The sequence below is a fragment of the Netta rufina genome (assembly GCF_964035555.1).
Source record: "Netta rufina genome assembly, chromosome: 7".
In the NCBI taxonomy this organism is placed as follows: domain Eukaryota; kingdom Metazoa; phylum Chordata; class Aves; order Anseriformes; family Anatidae; genus Netta; species Netta rufina.
In genome coordinates, this window is record NC_140130.1 from 9,734,393 (window position 1) to 9,748,696 (window position 14,304).

The window sequence follows — 14,304 nt, forward strand, 5'->3', positions numbered from 1 at the left end:
AGGAGTGTGGTCGCCATGGTGACGGCGCCATTTTGCTGCGGGCCGCGGCGGCGGCTCCCCCCGCTCCCTCCGGCCGGGCAGCAGCGGAGCGAGCGCGGAGGATGCGGAGGGGCGGAGCGGCCGCCCCGTCGTCTCGCCCTCTCCGGGGGGCGGCTGCCGCCTGGCCCCGGCGGCCGCTGGCGGCCCGGAGGCGGCCCCGCCGAGGATGAGCGCGGGCTGCGGGCGGGACCCCCCCGGGAAGAGAGCGCGGCTCGGGCCCGGCCCCGGCCCCGGCCCCCGCCAGGAGGGGCCCGGGGGCAGCAGCTCCGCCGGCGGCAGCCCCGGCACCGCCGTGGGGAACAGAGGTGGGCGCCGGGGGGCGGTGGCTGAGGCGCGGGGGTGGCCGGGGGGGACCGGCCCGGCTGTGGGGGCTGCGGCTGCCTCCCCGCGCTGCCGGAGGGGAGGGCTCCTGTCAGGGACGGGTTTGCTCTCTGTAAGGCTTAAATGCCCTGAAGCTTTTCACCCAACGAGCCAAAGCTGTTTTGTTCTGTTCCGCTGCTGCTGTTGCTTCTGTTTACTGCGCTAGGTAATAAGCTTGCCTTTCTCCACACGAGTTTTTACCTCAAAAGTTAGCTGCCTTTGAGGAGGTTTTATTCATCCCCCATTTCAAGAGGGGATCCCTTCTGTTTTATCTGGCTGCTTCTTTTCCCCTCCGTGGTACAGGTATGCTTGTGTCCTTAATCTGCGTTTCTCTTGACATTACTCCCCAGTGACCTAGTCTCACATGGGCACAGTTTTTGCACCATTGTTTCTTTCGGATCAGCTTAAAATTACTTAAATAATTTGTGGAGATTTCCTCTTTGTGCTAGAAATTTTATACTTTCGATGAAAATATTTGACAGCCAGCTGTGGAAAAGCATTCAAGGCCTTGGCTGTTAGGGAAAGTGTCACTGAAGCAAAGTCCTGAAGTTGCCTATGGCCTAAAGTACCTGTGTTACGCAACTTCCAGCAGTAAAAGGGTGCCTTTCCTTAGGGACCATGAATCAGTATAGCTAAATCTGTTGTACTGGTTTTTAAGTTCCGCAAATCTACTGTTGCAACGAGGGAACTAGTTTTACTTGCCTGCCTGACAGCAGTGAGGAAACACCTTGAAAGTTAGAAATTACAGGCAGGTAAATTCACCCAGCGAATAGAAAGAAAGGGAACTGAAGCCAATTGCCAAATGTTCAGAACTGGGTTTGAGAAACAACAACAAAACAAAAAGAAACCCTGCTTATGCTAACGAAAATTACTTTCCAGTTGTGAAATAACTGCTTTGAGTTTTTTTCTTCCTCCCAGCCCTCCAGGGTCTCTGCATAATTATTTTATGAGATGTTCTTCTATTGAAAGCTTGTCTGAACTGTAGCCTCATGGAAGTGAGGCAGGTCAAACAAATGTGATCGATGTGGTTGGTATTGAACGTGACAGAAACATCCCTCGTGTTTTGTTGCTGTTTAGGGGAGTAAACATCAATAGGCTTTATCAACAGTTTATGGTTGAAGGGAAAAAACCAAGTCCTTTTTTCAGCAGTGGTCACTTGTAATATGCACAGTCTTTATATTAAGTCTCCCTCAGGATGCTACATATAAATAAAGTTCTCAGCTGGATGTTTTAGGATGCCTCCTCAACAGATTTTGCTTTTGAAGTTTTGTACTATCACTTCTTCGTTCTGAAATCCCACATAAGTCTTTCAGGGCTTACTGTGTTGGTGGCAGTAATTAAAGGTGATAATGACAGCAGTAAAATTCAAGTTGCTATTTCTTTAAATCTTAAGATTCACTGTGCAGTTTTAACCTTATTTTTAAAATGTGTTGGAGGGGAATAAAAACAAGAAGCCTGGAGTTTTTAAAGCTATACCTGCTTGCTATGTTACAGATGAAATACTGCGTCGCAGGTAGTTTTAGTAGTACTGGTGTCTGAATGCTTCCTGTGCTAACAATAATAGACCTAATGGAGATGTTTTTATCTTAATCCAATACAAGTTGTCTTATTCATATGTAAATGTGTTGCAATTTTATCATTTTCCATGTAATAATGTAGTGGATTGTGTTTTTTTCAGCTTGTAAACAACGGACAATTACCACTTGGCTGGAGAATAAAGGACCCAAGACGACAGAGTCTACAAGGTAAAATGCACAACATACTTGTTCATGAGCAGTGTTCTCTGAGTGGGCTTGTGGAGAGCTGAGTGCAGGTTGCTGGTACAGCTGACTACTGAAAAAAGCAATCCCATTTCTGCTGTGTTCCTTACAGTGCCTCCTGTCCTAATTATAACTGCCCAACAGAGTTTCACTACAAAAAGCTAATTAGACTCTACTGAAAAAAAATGTTTTGCTGACTTAGCTTTCTGAACCACCTCACTGTTTTGGTTGTTCTCTCAAAGGAATAGGTGAGAACGTGCAGCAGGGGAAGGCAGAGCGGGACTGCTGCTTTCAGTGGCAGCTGCCGTTAGGTCAAGTTAGCTCCAGTTATCAGGCCGTGTCCTTAGGCAACAGCTCTGCTTTAACATAACTTAATAATAGCTGGGGATTTGGGCTGTATTCATCTCTCAGTTCTGTTGTTAGTTTACAGACGAAAGTCAGTTTTGGTTTATCTCGTTGGACTGTGATTGTAGTATAAGTACATGTAACTTAATATAATTTTACCAGAAATTACAGGGTGTTCAGATGTGCATTCAAGTGAAAGATATTATATAAGTGTTACTTTTGAATGGTACCAGCTAAAGTTTTGAGAATATTTTCCCATTAATGGAGTCTGTCAGGAGCTATGTTTGCAATATAACATTAAAACAAGATACCTGAGCATGTAACTATCTGATCCAGACATATATCAGATATCACTCTTCTGTCATTACAATTATAAATATGCAAGTTTATTTTTTGTTGGTGTTTGTTAATAATTAGAGATCAAAATCTATAGTACTGCTAAAATGATCAACAAAACCAAGGAAAACTTGTGAATATGATTAATCCAGCAGTATGGAGGGCTTGGTTACAGGCTCACGGTTGCAAAGATGTTAAAAGGATGCTTAAGGAGGAAGTGAATCTTTCTTCTTTAAGGTTCCCTTTAGAGTGTTGCTTTTAAATGCCCTTCCCCAGCCTCACTGACCAACTAAAGCCTAGTCAGTTTTAACCAGTTAAGCAGCCATGTAAACACTTAGCCTTCCTCCCTATGGCTACTATTGGCATGATTTTAATTTATTCTATTGGAATTAGAACACAGCATTTTTTCAGATTTTTATCTCATTTTAAGTTGCCAACATGTTTTGTCAATATCTTTAACCAGTCATTGATTGAGGTGGTTGCAGTAACGTAACATTAATTTTTCTTCATCAGAATTTTGGTGCAGGAACAAATGCATGGTGGGGATAAGGTAAATTGTAATATGAAAGCCTCTAACATCCAACTAATTTTTCTATGGGATAAGTTCCATTTTATCGTCTGTTAATTCCAAGGCCCCTGTGTTTCTGGTGCTGTGTTTTTTTTTGTTTTGTTTTGTTTTTTTTCTCCTCTTCTGTAGTGATAAGGGTGTGAATGCTTTCTTTTTGTCCAGTGCTCTTCTAGAAGAGGTTCTGTTCATTTGTGAAGCAAATGAATGCCTTCAAGAATCCATTAAGATGTTCAGTTGCTGAATTTAGGATTGTGTGATACTTGTGTATTTCCCTGTTAATTGTAGATGGGGAAACTGGGCAATAACCGAAGTTTAACATGCTTAGTTTGCATATGAAATGTTTTAACAATATGTTCAGGAGAAGGTGTTGTTTGGAATGGTATGTTGACCAAGACTAGCCTTTTTTTTTTTTTTCTTTTTAATATTCCTATATCATCTTAATATTTCTCCTCATCAGTCAGCAGACACTGAGATTAGCACATAGGGGTGAAATGACTTGTCAGTGCCTTCCCGAGAAGTTTCAGCAGATCATATGAAGTTTAGTGCATTTTCCCTTGTAATTGTTAGGACATATTTGTTTCCATTCTTTGTATAAGACTTGGTGCAGGACAAAAAAAAACTAACAGTTGATTTTATGTGTCTTTTATTGTTTTCTTTTCAGGTCTAAATATACTGTACTATTACAGATCTTCCAAAATCAGAATACAAAAGCAGAGGTTGCTTATAAGACTAAGGAAGGAATATGACACTGTTGAGATTGTGGGTTACTATGTCCTGCTTTTATAACAGATGAATTTGTAGCACTGAGGGAATAGCTACAAAATTCAGTTCTTACTCTTGCTCTATTTAGCTGATTAAAAATAAAGTTAAGGAGGATGATGACTTTGAACTTTTTATTTGGAGAAAATACTTAAAAAACAAACAAACAAAAAAGACTTAATACTGATTTGATTTGAAAACAAGTATAATGAATGACTGGAATAGATCACTAGGGTGAGCAACTGATTTATCATCCTTTAGATCCTTTACATGGAAATAGGCTATTACTGGAGTACATTCTTCATTTCAGTAAAACTTGTTGGTCCTGACAGTGCTCGCTTAGGGTGTAATGGGTGAAATTCTGTACTTCCTGTTGTGTGCTTATAATGACTCCCTTAAAAAAAAAAAAATACAGAAATTTCACTTGGAAATAAGACATTAAATTTCTTTACTTCTCTTCCACAGTGACAATACTGAAGCAAGTACCAAGATGACTTCTGTTAAAAAAGAAAACTTCTGTGAGCATGATCTGAAAAAGCTAGAGAATGTTTGCCAGCAAAATTATCAAAAAATATCTGTGGAAGTTGGTGCAAAGCACGTAAATTTGCCTCAGACAGGCAGCATGTATAACTGGGAGGCTGAGGACAAAGATCCAATCTCGGACAGAGAGCCAGTGAAGGTTGGGCAGTCCGGAGACCTCTTTAAAAACGCCAACATCGATCAGATGCACAAAACTGGCAAGCAGGTTCAAAGAGGCTGTGAAGAAAGCGGTGATGCTTGGACTCAGAGGAAGCTATCATCGGGCCGGTCTTTGAAAATGGGAAATACAAAACTTTCTTCAAAAGACACTGAGATAGATGGACAAGTGGCTTCGTGCAATTCGCAAAAGCCGAAGATTTGCAACTCTGTCAATGTGGTCTGTTTAATGGGTGAGCAAGAAGAAGGGGATGTAGTTCCAGAGAGCCCACTTTCAGACGCTGGGTATGATGCTTGCGTACCTGATCTGGGGGGTCCTGGGAAACTGAGCAAATGTCCAAGTAGTTCAGGGGATTCACCTGCTTTTGAGAAAGAAAGTGAGCCAGAGTCACCAATGGATGTAGACAATTCTAAAAATAGCTGTCACGGCTCAGAGGCTGATGAAGAAACAAGTCCCTTTCTTGATGAACGAGAGGATAATAATATGTCCAAATCCATAAGCAAGTCTTTTAGAACTCAGTATGGGGATGCTGAACTGGAGTCAAGGAAGTCACGATTTTCTGCCAAGGGTTGTGAAGGCTTTGAGGGAATAGATAACTCCCTCAAAGAGGACGATCTGCATACAAAATCACCTGGGATCGCTCCTGCTACATCATCGGAATGCAAAGGTGCAAAACCAAGTGTGAAGAAAGACTCCAAAATCACCTCTCACTTCATGAGGATACCTAAAATTGAGGAAAAAAGGTAGTGTTTTGTCTGCCTCTTCATCCATCTGATTCACATTGAAAATTTCTCTATTGATAAACTTCAGAGGCTTGTGTAAAGAGTATTGCAAAACGTATTTTAAGACATAAAGACTGCTTTGATGCTGGCTTGAAGTAATTTATTTATAAAGGGACTACTTTTTTTTTTTTTTAAAAGGATACCTTTGCCCAGTGCAATTTTCTTTAAAATCATTAGAGATTTGTTAAAACTGGGAATTAATGATACTGTAGGAAGGTGATTTTCTTTATTGAAGAAGTGATTTAAGATCATGAGATTTGATGCTGGAAAACAGCTGGTGGTACAGGATTGCTTTACAAGCATGGTTCTAGCATTCATTATTTCATTCAGAACATTTAGGGAAACTGACGTATTATAGTTTTACTTCAGTTTTTATCTCTGCTGTCAAACTACTGAATCAATTTTGTTGAAGCAGCAGTGCTCCCGATGCTCTGATTTAGATGGACATGAAAAATTTCATTTTTGAAAGAAGTTGTAAAGATGTGGTTGTTTTTTGGTCTTTCTAATCTGGTGGAGAGGAGGACTAGTGACTAGATACTACATCAACAGAAGCCTGAGCATGACCCAGGACTCTGTATGCTAGATGTTCCATAAGGACTAAAGGATAACCTCTGTCCTGAAGAGCTTAGGTTCGAGAGGGAGCTGAGAAAGTGAATAAACAGCAAAAGAGAAAGTGGAAACGAGGACAGTGTGTGTTGGTGCCAAAAGCAATTGTCTCAGTAAGCTGTCTCCTCTGAAGTCCCAAGGTAGGGCAAGAAGGTGGCTTTGCACCTCTTTGTTGGGAGCTTCTTCCAGACATGAGTAGCTGCAGAACCCGTTCTTTCCAAGGAATTGAGCCAGAGGGTGCTGGAGGGTAGCTGCCTGTTGGGAGGAGCTTGTGTTTGGTAAATCTTGGGAGATGAGTAGGCTGGGGGTGGACTTGGAAAACAAAAAGCAGAAGTTTTCTAGAAAGTTGGATGGAAAACTTTCTAAAAGTATGGAAAAGGTGGTCATAATGTTCAAAGTGGGAGTGGGGGTAATTAGTGAATATTCTTTTCACTAAATTAAGTAGTGGCTTTTGTAACAAAGCAGCAGAGGTTGAGAGAGGCAGGCCTGCAGTTGTCTGTGTAGGCACATAGTATGTTGCCATAATTGCATGTTTAAGAAGGGAAACTGACAGTTTTTGCTGTATGGGTAGATGGAAATCCTAATAGTGCTTTACAGAATAATTACTGGGTAGGGGACGAGGCTGTGGAGATGTTCTGAGTCTAAGCAAGATGTGAAGGTTATAAACCCCAGTGCCCTGCAGGGTAGTGGTGTGGTCTGTAGTGCTTAGAAGGCAATTAAAAAATACTAAAGCTTTCCTCTGAGTCTTCATTAGACTAGTTCTACAGTGGAGAACTTAACTTGGGGAGGAAGAAGCAGAAGTGTATGGAACAGGTATCAGTAACAGGTAACTCTGCCAGAGTCGCTGTTTGGCTGTCAGATAATGCACAGCAGGCCCCTACCAAGCATGGTGGGGCTGTGCCAGTTTGCAAGTGATGAGGTCGGGGCATTATCTGTGCCTGAAGGTGCTGGCTTATGCAGGGACACAGCGAACAGGTTGGACAGCATCTTTATCCAAGGGTGGAGCAAGTTTGCTAAGGGGAATTTAGGGGTGTAAACAGGACCTCAAAGTGTAGGCTTTCATCTTGTTTTGCATTTTGCTCTGTGAGCTTTTGGTTTTGCATGAGAAACATCTGGTTTCACATCAAATATACAGCTATGGAGAATTCTGATCTCTAGGAATGGTCATAGCTGCAGTGCAGAGGCTCTTAGCTGGTCTGGCCAAACTAGGTGGTTGTGATCCAGGGGGAAGAGGAGTAGGAAGGTCTGCTGAGAACAGCGTAGGGGCAGCGTAGAGAAATGCAAGCTGGGCAGACATGCAGTTAGCACGGTCAGTGCAACATGCTGAGTGACACTGCATGTTGTGTGATGGGGGTGTTTGTGCTGGGGGAAGGGAACCAAGTTTGTAACGGATTGGCATTTCTCTTCTTGTTAATTTCCAAGTAATATTTGTCTCCTGTGTCAGTTTACAAGGCTGCTAAACTTGGAACGCATTTAACGCAACAGTAATCTAAAAGCAGCCTTCTCCAGAAATAAGGTGTAAGTTAAGAGGGTTTCCCTGTAGTTATATTTTCTGATATCACAGCAAAACATGGGGAAAAAAAGAGTTGGTTTTTTTTTTTTTTTTTTTTAACAAATCGTGTGGATTATATGCTTAGCTCCACAAACTTTTTTTTCCTGTTTGAATCTTCTTTAAAGGAAAATTAGTGCACCCATTGCAAATGTTCCATGCTATTCGAGCAGAATTGGTAGAGGTTTCATTTTTGTCTTAGGAAAAAAAAAAAAAAAGGAAGCTAAAAACAACAACAAACCGCAAAGAAACACCAACAGAAGAAACTGGCACATTCTCTCTTATGGTATAAAATTTTTTGATGCATTTCACAGCTTCTCAAGAGCATTACTGCATCAAATGCTCAATCAATATGATTATATTGATAAACTTACTTGTATCCAAGTTTTATTTCTATCATAGGATAGATTTAGTTCTGTTACTGGGCAAAAAAGGTCTGTTTTCTCTGTATCTGTGTGTAACGAGAGTCTCTTTTTTTGTTGGTACAGAGTTGGTTTGTTGGGCATTTGCATGTTTTGTATGGGGGTTTCAGCAGGTTCAGGTTTTCTTCAGCAAAATGTCTTGGATCCGTGGAAATACCTATGATTGTTGAAGATGCTTTGTTCACCTGTGTTAGGTTACTTTTAAATTTAAACACTTACTGCAAATATAGTTGGCATGACAAACACAACCCTGGTGAGAAAAGGTGATAGAGTAGGTACTAGTTTAAAGGAGTATGTGCATCTGTGCATGCACGCATCTGTATTCTTGAGAAGAGTCTGTAGAAGAGATTCTGGCAAATGCTGACCTGTCTTCTGTGCCTGGTGAGGTCTTTGCTAAGGAACAAGATAATGATTGAGCACGTGGTTAAACAGAGCCTGTTGGGAAAGAGCATGGCTCTTCAGAGGAAAAAACTGCCTTGCTAACCTCCTGCAGTTCAGTGAAGGTGCCTGTAGAGAAGAGCGTTTTGATGGGCACTGTGTACGTGGATGTGTCAGGGATGAGGCTGTTAGTAGTAGGTGTTTTCCCAAGACTAATGTTTAACCTGGGCTCACAGCAAAGACTAGCAAATAAACTGGCTTGTTTATAAATGTAGGCTGAAGTGAAAATAAAATGTTTCAATGTATTTCTGTTTTAACAGCAGGAAAGAAAAGTGTGAATTCAAACCCCAGAGGCCAGGACGGAAGATTCCTAAGTATATGCCACCTCCTCTTCCAACTAATAAGAAGTGGTTTGGGACACCAATTGAAGAGATGAGAAGAATGCCCATGTGTGGGGCCCGTCTTCCTCACCTGAGACCCTCAGCAAATCATACAGTAACCATCAGAGTAAGATACTTATGTGCTGAAATCAAATTTCATAAAGAGTTGGTCAATAATGTGAAATGCCATATGTTAGTCTCGCAGTAGTAGCAGGTTTTGGGAATCTTTCTTTGCCATTCCTTGTGGGACAACTGACTTTCCTGAAAATTGACTTTTTGATGCATAAAATTAGGGTATTGGGATTCTAAAGAAATGTAATTTGGGCTTTACTGCCTCTAGACTATTAGGGACAAATATTTGTCTTTTGCGTAGGAGCATGTGTCTGATTTGAGAACTGTGGGAGTTTAAATATGTCTGCAAGTAAAATTTATACTTCAAAACTTTTACGTTATATTTTAATTTTAATGCAATTCTGGTTTTGGTTTGGGATATACAAAAGGTTCAAAGTGTTCAAGATATGAAGAGAGAAAGAAAAGACAAATTGCTAGCAATTTTATCACTGTATTTTAGGCCAAATCTGACATATATGCCTTACTACTTTGGAGTAATATGCAAATTATTTTTTAACATAAAATGTGACCAGTAACCTGTAAGGTTATGGGTGAATCCTAAACAAAAGAAAAGCACATGATGTTTGAATGCAAATAATGAGAAAATCAGTGCTGCCAGAAAGATGTACAGCAGATTAGATCTTCAACATCCCATCACTTATTTTTACATTTCTGATACTATGTGGAATATACTTGAAATATTACTACATCTGTAATGATTTATCATTCTTTTCAGTCTCAGATTAAAGAATGGAATTTCTATACATGGCAATGGTTACATTTGGAACTCTATTTTAAGTATTTGGAAAATATTTGCATGAAACTGTATAGATGCTTAAATTTATAAATGAGGAAGTCTTCAGCTGATGTTTGGGACATAAAAATAGTGTCATGTATAACCTTTATTTCACTATGCATCAAGAGGTCAAATGATATTTTTTTCACCAAGTTTAAGACTTGAGGGGATCTTCAAGATTCTGTAGTTTTTACCTCTAGTCTGAAAGGAGATACTGAATATTTCCCACTCATTTGTCACTGCACGTACATCTTTGGCTTTGAGCTGTGTCTAACGTTACTGTGGATTTAAAAGAGTGAAAGATGGATTTTTCTAACCAAATAACTTGTAGCTTTCCCTATTCCAAAAGAGGTAGTTATAGATGAGCTTTTTCTTAACTAAATTTCTGATCTTTATTTTTTCCATTTAAAAAAAAAAAGAAAGTAGACCCTAAGTGTTTTCTTTTTCCTCCTTCTTTGTTTTAGGTAGATCTTCTGAGGGAAGGAGAGGTGCCTAAACCTTTCCCAACTCACTACAAAGATTTGTGGGACAACAAACACGTTAAAATGCCGTGCTCAGAACAAAATTTATACCCTGTAGAGGATGAGGTAAGACAAAATACTTACAGGAGTGCAATAAAATAAAACTGACTTACATATAGATAAGTTTTCAGTGTACTGTGTTTTCATACATACTTGGTTATCAAGCTGTGTATGGAAACTGTAAGATCTAGTAGATGAGCATCTGGTCTGAAAAAACTGAATTCTGGGTTGTGATGTTTCAAACAAAGGGGAAGACTTTTTCTTTTAGTTGTTTTACCTAACCCTCTATGTGATTATGTGATGGTGTATGTTACATGTTTAGTGTTTTTTTTTTTTGTTTTTTTTTTTGGACACCAACAAATATGAATGAAAGTGATACAGAGGTATTGTGCAGATACTCAAAATATTTTGTTTATTTTAAAGAAATTCACAAAGTAACCTTTAAAATTTTGTGGCAAGGAAGTTAGTTATTACTAAATATATCATTCTGTTTTGAATAACTTCATCTGACTTTATTTTGGGCTTTTGTTTTAAAGAATGGAGACAGAACTGCTGGAAGTCGATGGGAACTAATCCAAACTGCCTTACTTAACAAATTTACATGCTCCCACGATTTGAAGGTAAGTTTATTGGTTTGAAATCAGGTCTATATACATAAACGTATAGAAGTACTTTCAGTCTTTCTGTGTACTGTTGTCAAGAAGTCTGGTTCAGTCCTATATATTTGTTATTAAAAATAAATGAATAAACAATCTCTGCTGTTCAAGGCATTTCGTAATGAATTTTACAAATTCAAAGGTGGAAGTTGGGAAACGTTTTGATTTTCTCCCTGTGATCACTTCTGGTACCTTAGATTTTTATTAAATAACAGCTTTGCTGTACTGCTGCTCTGAATATAATAGCTGCTGAACAGCATTATCAAGGTCGTGTGTTTAATTCTCTTAAATGAGGTGTGTGGTGTTAGCTTTTTGTCTGTTTTTTTTAAACTCAATTATAAAAAGATTATCACACTGTTTTTGGAACTTCAGTGTATAATCTATTTCCTTCCCAATTAGGACTCTCTGGTTAATTAAAAGAATTAAACTGAAGGTTTAAAAATAGTACTTTCAGTTGTTTGGAATCTATAGTCTTCCTCTACCTTTTTTTCACGTCTTCTGATATAGTTCTATTTTGAAGAACTCTGCAGGTTATTTGATGCTTGAAAAACAGCTGCTCAGAGTGCTAGGCAGCACACACATTGAATAAATAATGCCACCAGTAATTTTAATCAGAAATTATTCAGCAGTCAGTTACAAAGAAATTACTTTATTGTGGAAGCTACAAAGACCTTCATGATAAAAACGTCCTTTGTAAATGGCAAGGACGTCACGAAAACTGGGTTGTGATGAAGCTGCTCTCGGTTCCTGTTAGATTCTCTGTTGGCTTGTCATTTCTTAGATCGTGGGATGGAGCATAAATATCCCTGTTAGCTCTGCAGTTCCCTATGCAGATGCAGAAAGAATTCTAAATTTTCATCTGTCTAATGAACTGTTAAACCTTGCTGAAGTCTTCATACTGACATCTGCTGTCAATATCAGATGCTCATACGTGACTCTTAAACCTTGGTATTTTGCTGTATCACGTTTAATCAGGGAAAAAGATTTTTATTACTGTGTTAAAGAGGCGATTCTATCTGAGAGTTTCTATGGCTTGCTTGATGTGTTTTCTTGTTACCATACTGCTTAGAACAAAGTCCTGTATATGCAATGTGCTTGCATACAATGTCTAGGAAAAAAGTTCAGGTTCTTAAGTGTTCCCACTGAATTTCTTAGCTCTTGTTAAAACAAATTCTACTCCATATATCTATACAAAGCTGTCCAGAGGTAGCTACTGCTTTGTTGATAAATATAGCATGCAGGCTTCTTCTATAGCCAGGAAGGTAGGGTGATGCACAGAAAAGTGAGTTTGAAAAAATAACTGTTCACAACAGCATGCTCAATTCTAGTTGCTGCAAAAATCTTCAAGTTTTGGAGACTACTGCTCTGTTGATAAATCTTATTGTTCTTGTTGGCTCTTCCATCAGGAATTAATGAATTTTAATTTGTAGCAGCTTAGAATTGCTATTAGTGTGTTTTTTTTTTTCTTTTTTCTTTTTTTTCCTAAAATTAACATTATTCAGATTATCCCTGAAAGGCAAAGAAGACTATAGAAAAGCTGCAGATTCACTTTAAATAACTTCTGTCCCCCAGCAACTTGTGAAACTTACTTTTGTTAATTTTGTTTTTATTTGACTTTTTTTTTTTTTTCCTGTGAGCTTTTTAAAGGCTGAAGGGTCTAGTTGATTTTGTTCTGGTTCTGATTCTGTAGTCTGCTAAACTGGTAAAAATTCTGCTAGACTGCAGGGGGATGCTTTTTCTACCTCTATAAAGAAAGCAAGTTCTGGGCAGGGTGGAATGTTTATATTGTGTGTTGTAGGCAGATGCAGGTGTACCATGGAGCACTACCGACTCTAGTGTGCTCAATGCTGGACCTAAAATACGGGGTTCAGTATCATGCAGAGCTGCACCATATTAATACAGTTGCATGGATTTAGGTAGGCTCTGTGACAGGTTGTATCCACTAGATGGTACTATTCCTTCAAAAAGGAAATTAATAAAATTATTTTTCTTTTGTTAACTGAATGTCTCTGCTTTATTTTGTTGTGCTCTTTCCGCAGGAGGCTATACTGAGATACAACGTTGCTTATGCCAAGAAATGGGACTTCACAGCACTTACTGACTTCTGTGACAAGGTAAACCAAGTTGCTTGAAAATGGGAAGAAAGGCAAAATGTAAATGACTTTTGTCTTTGTGTCATAGTACTTCTGGCTTCCTTTCCCTTTTCAAGAGTAAAGGTATTGCAGTCATTTATGGGGATAGTTACTTGCCAGATAACTCAGTTAAAATTATAATTAGACTTTATAAACTAGATTCATTTTAAATCATAAGAAGCTGATTTGAGTGCATTGTAACTACTAAGGTTACTGAAGGTAAGGTGAGCAATGCGTTTTTTTTATGGAAACTGTGCTTATTAATCGTTTGTTTTGACTTTTCCAGTGTCATGGTTTATTGTTTTTAAAATGTTGCTTTGTACTTCCTTAAACAACTTTAATGCTGTATTACAGTGATGTTTATATAGACCGTGCTTTGGTGGTCTAGTGTATGCTGGGATGATTAATTTAAACTGTGAAGACTCTTGAAAGGTTGCAGTGGTTTGTATCATTTTGTATTAGCTTCTCAGAAAAGAATGGAATAGAAAAATGAGTAGTAGGTGACAAATGCAGGTTGGGCTACTTTTAATATATATCCTGACTGATGGTAAGAAACTAGGCTAGTTAATACAGTACGGGAGATGAAAATGAGATGTAATAGAGAGCATATTATTTTTTTGCAACTCAGAAGTTGTGTGTACCTGTGCTTGTTTTTTGGGTAAGGGGTTGCTAAGTTGAGTTAAGGTTCAGTAGAAATTAAATTTGATTTGAAGTGGATTTGTTAGTTACATATGTTTAAAACAGATGTCTGCTCTGTTCATGTGATCAGAGGACTGTTCTTTGGTTGCCTCTTTCCGTTGCTGTTAGGGACTGCTATTTTACAGGAGTTTTGTTTTGCATGCAATGCAATGTTACTGCTGAGAGAAGGTAGCTACAGAAATGCTGGTGGTATCTCTCACTATCTGTTGGGCATCAAATCTTTCACCAAGAGTGAAAAGGCAATTTCTGTCACCTGGGAATGATGATTTACTTCTGGGACTCCCCGATGAAGGGAGAAAATCAGTTTAAAAACATGTATTTTAGACTAACTTGAAGAACATGCAGCACTACGTTAAACGAGTAACAGTGAAGCACTATAGAATAGTGGCCCCTTAACTATACACGTAG

The 14,304-nt window shown here is 39.1% G+C and overlaps 1 protein-coding gene across 2 annotated transcripts in view; it reads left to right on the plus strand.

Annotated features, from left to right (window-relative positions):
- The first annotated feature begins 32 nt into the window (after positions 1 to 32).
- PARG (poly(ADP-ribose) glycohydrolase) overlaps positions 33 to 14,304 on the plus strand; it is a 63,651-nt gene continuing 49,379 nt past the window's right edge. Inside the window, exons 1-7 of one of the 2 annotated variants that reach the window (XM_084290443.1) lie at positions 33 to 344; positions 2,078 to 2,144; positions 4,633 to 5,607; positions 8,922 to 9,108; positions 10,353 to 10,475; positions 10,946 to 11,029; positions 13,105 to 13,179. In XM_084290443.1, the coding sequence (XP_084146569.1) occupies positions 206 to 344; positions 2,078 to 2,144; positions 4,633 to 5,607; positions 8,922 to 9,108; positions 10,353 to 10,475; positions 10,946 to 11,029; positions 13,105 to 13,179 (1,650 nt within the window). In that variant the 5' untranslated portion in view covers positions 33 to 205. The remainder of the gene's footprint in view (positions 345 to 2,077; positions 2,145 to 4,632; positions 5,608 to 8,921; positions 9,109 to 10,352; positions 10,476 to 10,945; positions 11,030 to 13,104; positions 13,180 to 14,304) is intronic. The other variant, XM_084290444.1, reaches the window with a different exon arrangement.